At 47.0% G+C, this 7,993-nt stretch overlaps 1 protein-coding gene across 2 annotated transcripts in view; it reads right to left on the bottom strand.

Annotated features, from left to right (window-relative positions):
* Positions 1-5,136: 5,136 nt before the first annotated feature.
* Positions 5,137-7,993, bottom strand: part of LOC309354179 (G protein-activated inward rectifier potassium channel 1-like) — a 230,459-nt gene continuing 227,602 nt past the window's right edge. For both annotated transcript variants that reach the window (XM_081884177.1, XM_081884176.1), the window contains one exon: positions 5,137-7,014. In XM_081884177.1, coding sequence (XP_081740303.1) covers positions 6,407-7,014 — 608 coding nt within the window. In that variant the 3' untranslated portion in view covers positions 5,137-6,406. The remainder of the gene's footprint in view (positions 7,015-7,993) is intronic.

Raw genomic sequence — 7,993 nt, 5'->3', positions numbered from 1 at the left:
AACTTTGCTACATAAAGGAACTGTGTCTCCCTTGCTCTCCACACATTTCCTCTCAGTTCAGTTCAGCTTTTCCCTTCACAGCAAGAAATGATGGCACAGTAGGTTGCTGCCCAGGCCTTGAAGATGGCCAGCATCTCTCTCATTTTTAAAAATCCCTTAGCCTTGTCTACAACACCAGTGTTTTATTACCGGTATTTTTCTTCTTATCATCCCAGAGGGATCATCCCTGGCCCATCTTTGCTGGGAGGGTGGAGTGGTTCTCTAGCCTCCTGCTCATCATTCCAGGGCCCCTTCTCTCAGAGCTCCCTCTCCTTTGCTTCCTAATGCCTCCCTAGATATTTCCATAGCGCATTCTGTACTGTACAAAATGTGGCCAGACATATTTGCCAAAGCAACTGCCTTAATGGGTGGATATTGCATTCATATATATATATATATATATATAAATTCAATTCCAGTTTTGTTTCTTTTTCTTTTTCTAAATGCTCAGGGAAGCTGTACCTCAAAGGCAAATATCGTGTTAGTGGATGTGCCGGTTCTTCTGACAGCTTTCTCAGCTTACATTTTCATCACCTGAAGTGCAGTATTTATCTTCTGCAGTTGTGGTTCGCTGTCACCAGAGGGCGCACGTTACCAACTATTCCTCCTCCGTCCTTTCTTTTTCCGGTGATGAGGAACGCAGCTAATGGGAGCATCTATACAATTAAACCTGTGTAGGGAAACGTTGACAGCTATATGTGGGGGTCAATGCTGTAAGATCTGGACTCCCTCCATGCAGACTGAAGGTGTAAATAGGTGAATGAACCCTATTTCTTATAGCTATGAGAATCTCCGCCATGTCTTGAATTTAGAGAAGCTTTTAATGTTTGATGCATTACTGTATTTTAATATTTTGTTGGAAGCCACCCAGAGTGGCCGGGGAAGCCCAGCCAGATGGGCGGGGTATAATTTTTTTAAAAATTATTATTATTATTATTATTATTATTATTATTATTATTACTATTATTACACATACCCTGGAACCCCCTGCTCTTTCCACTGCTCAGTGGAGAGAGGGGTAGGCACCCAATTTTTGTAACTTTTTAAATTTTCCTTCTGATTCTGTGATTCTAATTTTTGTTGGTGGTGGGGGGGCAGAGTGAGCTGTCCTCGGTTTTTAAAATCAGCTCTTTTCTGCTTTGAGAAGTGGCATGTGTCCCCCTCTTTCAATTCCCAAACAGCTTTCCCTGACCAAACGGTGGTAGTGATGGCAGCAGCCAAGGAGTGCTTTGCAGAAGGAACTTGTCGACCCGAGACGTTTTGCAAAGGCCTGTTGGATTTCTGCATGCTTTCCTCCCCCCCACAGTTGACGTCATGCATGCGTGCACCCCCCCCACCCGATTTTCTCAGGCTGCTTGGCTGCGGACTTTAACCTCTCAACATCTCACCTTCAAAGCTAGGCCTTCCGGTCTCTTGAGGCCATGGAGGTACTCGGATTGGCTCTTGCCTTTTGGTAAGATCTCCCTGTTGGCTTTGAGGGCTGCCTGTTTATTAAGATGGGGGCAAGACTTTTTGTCTGCGGAAGGGCAGGAGATTACATACTTAGCAGACTGCGCCATCATCTGTAGCTTTGGGGGGAAAGTGGGGTTGGGAATGGATTCAGAAAAAAATTAATGCAGCCAGAACAGAAGAACCCCCAAAGTACATGAAAGCAATCTCTCTCCTCATCTTCTCCAGGAGTTCAAAGCACACTCTTATTTATTATGTATTTAGCAAGGCAGGGACTGCGTACACAATGTCTATCTTAAAACAGCTCGGTTATTCTTTTTCTCAATCAGATTGAAACTGGTTTTGGGGAGGGGGGAGGAACCATCAAAAGTCAGTGCGTCCCATGAAGCAACAGGCTGGATACAGAATAGATCTGGATTGTGGTGAGTATCTTATGAAACCAGTTGCAGAAGAGCACTGGATGCAGATTAAACGGGAATGTGTACACAGCCAGCGTGAGATTCCCTTTCTCTTCTCGCCCCCCCCCCCCAGCACCAGAACTAGTTCAAAAGGCTGGCTGTGATTGTTTTCTGTCCACTTCTGATTGTATTTATTTTACTTGATTCATCACACTTTTGTATATCCCATCTTTCCTCCAGGGGACCTCAAAGTGGCATACATATAGCAGACCCTCCAAGTGCCCCTACTTTGCAGGGACAGTCCCGGATTTACAGAAACCGTCCCAGTTTCTGATTTGATCCCAGAATGCCCTTCTTTTCCTTAGGATGAAAGGTGGGTTGGTGGGTACGGAGTTATGCAACCCCTCAGCCAAGGAGATAAGTAGCTACACAACCTTTAGAAGATGTCTGAAGGCAGCTCTGCATAGGGAAGTTTTGTAATGTTTAATGTTTTATTATGTTTTCATATGAGTTGGTAGCTGCCCGGAATGGCTTGAATACCTTCTGTAAAACAGTCCCCTAACTAAACTGAAAGGCCATCTTACTGGTGAGGAAGTTTGAGTTTAGTGTTGTGTGGAATTTTCTCAATGTTTTATAGGGTTTTGAAATATATATATATATAAAATGCCATGGCTGGAGTCCAACAACATATGAAGAGCCACAAGTCTCCAACTTTGGCTGTGCACATGCCAAACCTTTAAATCACATTGCGCCCCCCCGCCAAATAATCCTGTGAGCTGTGGTTTACCCCCACAGAGCTGCAATTCCCAGCATGCTTAACGAACCACAGCTCCCAGGATTTGGGGTGACAACCATGGGCTTTAAATGTATTGCGTGGCTGTGACCATTGGCTGCGTACATGGCATACGTTTAAAGCACCCCCCTCAAGGATTCTGGGAACTGTAGTTTGTTAAGGGTTCTGGGCATTGTCTTACTTAAGGCCTCTGTGATGGGTAAACTAGAGTTCCCAGGGCTCCTTGGTAGAAAGGGAATGCGCTTTAAACATATGGTGTATGTAGTCTTTGTGGTTTGAAAAACCCCTCACCTCTCCCCCTCTTTTTAAAATAAAGAAGTGACGTTCTTAGATGAAAAAAAACCTTGTGTGGTACCTTACCAACGAACAGATTTATTATGAGATAATCCTTTACGGCATAAGCCACAATAAATCTGTTAGTCTTTATGATGCCGCAAGGCTTGGTTTATAGTGTGTGCTTTTTGCTGCAGACTAACGCAGCTAGCCCTCTGGAAATGGTCACAATGGACAACGGAGAGCAGGTTTGGAAATATCGTCCTGGCATCTGGTTGTATTAGCAGCTGCTGAGGTCTGGATGGGAAAATAACCCTATATTCCTTGCATCAAGTGCAGGGATGCTTCGTTCCGTGTTGTAACACAGGGGCGAGCAACCTTTCCCCATCAAAGACTGCATTCCCTTGCAGGGGGAATTGTGTGTGTGTGTGTCCCAGACACAAGTGTCCTGGATTAGCTATGTAAAGATTATCTTGCTTCTGTTTCCAGGATGGCTACCTCAGATTAAAATTCCCATGCCTAAGCAGGTCTAGTTGAGCAACACTGCTAGCCAAAGGGTTTGTATTTATTTTGATTTATAGTATATTCAATACCTCAAGGGCCGCCTCTTTCCATATGGACTGACCCAGACTCTGAGATCATCTTCTGAGGCCCTCCTTCGTGTGTCTCCTCCTCGAGAGGTCCGGAGGGTGGCAACACGAGAACGGGGCCTTCTCTGTAGTGGCTCCCCCTCTGTGGAATACTCTCCCCAGGGAAGTTCGCCTGGCGCCTTCATTATACACTTTTAGGTGCCAGGCAAAAACGTTCCTTTTTAACCAGGCCTTCAGTTGACCTGATCAACACCATATACCCTTTAAAATGTGGCTCTTTCTTGAGGGGGAGGGGCGGGGCATGTTATTTGATTATTGTTTTTATTTTGATTTTACATATTGTGATCTTTTCTGTGAACCGCCCTGGGACCTCAGGGTACAGGGCGGTATATAATTTCAATAATTGAAGAACGGGAAACTAAGAAAAAAAGAAAAGAAAAAGGGGTCGTCTTTACCTTTAGAGATTTCACCTAGAGGTAAAGTTAAAAAAGCAAAATCTGGGGTTCATCCGTTGGAAGTAGCATCCTGGTGGAATTTCCGAAAAGCAGTACAGAATTTCCCTCCTGAGAAAGGGCAGGTAATCAATTTAATGATGATGTGGATGATATTGTTATATATTGGGGGGGGGGGTTGATTAAGAAACAACAGAGGGCTACTGGCAATGCAGTGGTACCTCGGGTTAAGTACTTAATTTGTTCTGGAGGTCCGTTCTTACAGTGGCGTAGCATGGGTTGTCAGCACCCGGGGCAAGGCAAGTAATTTGCACCCCCTAACCCGTGGATTTGTGCCCCCTAACCCTAACCCCCAGATGTTGCGCCCGGTGCGGCTGGCCCCCCCTGCACCCCCCACGCTACGCCACTGCGTTCTTAACCTGAAACTGTTCTTAACCTGAAGCACCACTTTAGCTAATGGGGCCTCCTGCTGCTGCCGCGCCGCCGGAGCACAATTTCTGTTCTCATCCTGAAGCAAAGTTCTTAACCTGAAGCACTATTTCTGGGTTAGCAGAGCTGTAACCTGAAGCGTATGTAACCCGAGGTACCACTGTACAGGCGAACTGTCCTCCCCACTTGCCCTGGGCTGTGAACAGAGACAGGGAGTTTGGAAGGCTGACAGCGTAACTGGGTGACAAGAAAAGGGAGTATTTTAGCAGGGCATTCTGGGAAGAAGAAAGGCTGGGATCCATCTTCTTCAGGCTAGCTGGGAGAGATACCTGGGACCCCACAGCTGCACTGCTGTGGGGCACAAGCCCCTCTTGAAACAACCATGTTGTAAGACCTGGACTCCCTTCACTCAGACTGAAGGTGTAAATCAATCAATCAATCAATCAATCAATCAATCAATCAATCATATTTCTTAAAGATACAACAGTCTCTGCTGGGTCTCAATTCTCCAAAGGAACACAGACCCCGCGTGAGTGCCTGAACCCCCAGGGCTCTTGCCACCGTTCGGCAGAGAGAGGGGGAGGCACCCAACTTTTGTAACAATATTTTAGATAAAGACATGCTTTTGCTTGGTAAAGTGAGCAGTCGCCTCTCGCCCTCACTTCAACCGCTCATTTTCATTCGCCTCACCCTTTTCAGTTCCACCACCAAAATTCACACTCGGGCAAGAATACCTTTATTTAGGCGGATCAACCACAAAATAGAGAGCGAGTTTTCAAGTTCTCCAGAAACCCTTCACTGGGAGAGATGCTACACAAAGCAGTCGAAGGGGCGGGGAGACAGAAGAAGAGGAGACGTATTATTGGCTTAGCCCCAAGTTTTCTGCACCTAGATTCAGTCTTAAGATGGCAAGCTTGGTTGGATTAACCTTTTCTAGGTGTTGCAAGAGACAAAGAGGCAATGGGGAACCACCCATTTTCTGTTAATTCTAAATCCAGCAGTTACCCTGTCTCTGGCCTTAAAAGCGAAACACACTGTCTCCGTCTAAGGCAGAGAATTGAGCTGGTGGAGAGCATGGCAGTCTTCCTATGAGCAAAGCTGGAGATTTATTTCAGGCGATAAAGTCAAGTGAAGCTAAATTTGGTAGCGTTACCTAGTGGCTGGAGGGCACGTGGTCCTCGACAAGTTCCCCCTTGAGGTGGTAGAAAAACCATCTTCATTCCGCTGTAGCTCTTGTTTCTAAACAGCTAGATTCAATAATCTTCAAGGCACATAAAAACAAAGGAAGCCATGTTGGTCTGTAATAATCCCCCGCCCCCCTTTAGATTGTTCTGTGCTTTTCGACATACACCTGTGGATCATGTTCATTTAATCCCTGTGTGTACAATGGCTGCACGTATCAGCTAAAGCGAGATGTGTGTCTGTCAGAGGTGGGGCCTTATCGGTGGTGGTGCCTCACGCAGGACAGCAGCAGTTCTCTGTGGGTTCCTGAGAGGCTCCCGAGGGGTGTGGCTGGTGCGTAGCTTCTTTAAAAAGCCCACAAAGCAGGCCCTTTTGTGTTGCTTCATAAGTGTTCAAGGACACGCTGCAGTTGCTTGAGAGAGCAGCCCTCTGTACATACTCAGAGGTACTCTTGTTATAGAACAATTGCTTCTTTAAAGGGGCAAGTCAGAGAAAATGGTACTAGATAGGCATGCTTTGGAAAGGAAAAGAAAATAGAAGACCCAACAGTAGCTTCAAGAGATTTTTTTCTTCTTACTTACACTGCCACGTAAGCAACCAACAACCCCCTGTTACATAACTACAATGGGTTGTGGGTTGAAGCTCTCTCTCTGTGTTTTATAATATAAAAAAACATTCTTGTTTAAATTGGACTGCCATTGCTAGCGCATGGGCATAGCTCAGGGGGTCTTCACAGTAGTAACCCGAGAAATCCAGAAGTTTTAAATGAAAACTGTGGCTCATTTAGGCTTTTCCTCCCTTTTAGGACAGGTGTCCCGAGTTCATTTTCCGCAGCTTGGCAGGCAAATTCTCATGATCTAAGGTCGCTCCCAAGGTGAGCAAGGTTTGAGGCCTTTGTTGGAGTTCGAGGTTCCCAGTGGAGCGAGCCAGCAGCTCCGATTTGGTTTTGAAGGCTGCCGACATGAGCTTCTCGCCCCCGTCTTCTGTGCCGCAGACAGAGGTGATCTGCTGGATTTTGAGCAGATCTCCCGTGCTACATGCTTTCTCTACGTTGCTGGAGCAGAGGCTGAGGACGCCTCTGTGGAGCTCCCGTTTGCCGGAGCAGATTTTCTGGAATTTGCTGGGGAGCCTGTTGCCTTTTTCTTCGAAAAAATCGAGGCAATCGAGGGAGGAGATCTTTTCCCTCCGGCTTCTGTTGCTCCCTGTCGGCGTGTTCAAAGGCGAAGGGAGAGAGAGGTTTTCTTCCTGCTCCTTCACGCTGTAGGGGGGAGTGGGGACTTCAAACGTTCCGTGGAACTGAGAGTAATCCACGCGGAAGAAACCGTCTTCCAGCGACATCACAGGGAGGAACCGATGGCCCCAGAGAACTTCATCTTCTGTGTAGGAGGTCCTGGCTTGGCAAGTCATCCCTAAAAGACCAAGAGAATAATAACAATAATTATTATTTATTATTTATACCCCGCCCATCTGGCTAGTTTCCCCAGCCACTCTGGGCAGCTCCCAATCAAGTACAGTACAGCATTAAATATGAAAAACTTCCCTGAATAGGGCTGCCTTCAGATGTCTTTTAAAGATAGGATAGCTGCTTATTTGCTTCACATCTGAAGGGAGGGCGTTCCACAGGGTGGGCGCCACTACCGAGAAGGCCCTCTGTCTGGTTCCCTGTACCCTCACTTCTCACAATGAGGGAAACGCCAGAAGGCCCTCGGCGCTGGACCTCAGTGTCCGGGCTGAACGATGGGGGTGGAGATGCTTCTTTAGGTATACAGGACTGAGGCTGTTTAGGGCTTTAAAGGTCAGCACCAACACTTTGAATTGTGCTCGGAAACGTACTCGGAGCCAATGCAGATCTCTCAGGACTGGTGTTATGTGGTCCTGGCGGCCACTCCCAGTCACCAGTCTAGCTGCCGCGTTCTGGATTAGTTGTAGTTTCCGGGTCACCTTCAAAGGTAGCCCCACGTAGAGTACATTGCAGTAGTCCAAGCGGGAGATAACTAGAGAATGCACCACTCTAGCGAGGAAGTCCGCGGGCAGGTAGGGTCTCAGCCTGCATACCAGGTGGAGCTGGTAGACAGCCGCCCTGGACACAGAATTAACCTGCGCCTCCATGGAGAGCTGTGAGTCCAAAATGACTCCCAGGCTATGCACCTAGTCCTTCAGGGGCACAGGTACCCCATTCAGGACCAGGGAATCCCCCACACCCTCCTGTCCCCCCAAAACAGTACTTCTGTCTTGTCAGAATTCAACCTCAATGCATGGACAGGATCAATTGGCTTGATTTTCAAAGTATGGTGCCATTGGAAAATGCTATTTCCCCAGATCCCCAGCCTACCCCTGTGCTGGACAGCTCCTTTAATTCTTCCTACCTGAAGCATCTAGAGATAATAA

This window comes from Podarcis melisellensis (assembly GCF_964234715.1).
Source record: "Podarcis melisellensis genome assembly, chromosome: 13".
Classification (NCBI taxonomy): domain Eukaryota; kingdom Metazoa; phylum Chordata; class Lepidosauria; order Squamata; family Lacertidae; genus Podarcis; species Podarcis melisellensis.
This window is presented reverse-complemented; position numbering and strand designations above follow the sequence as displayed.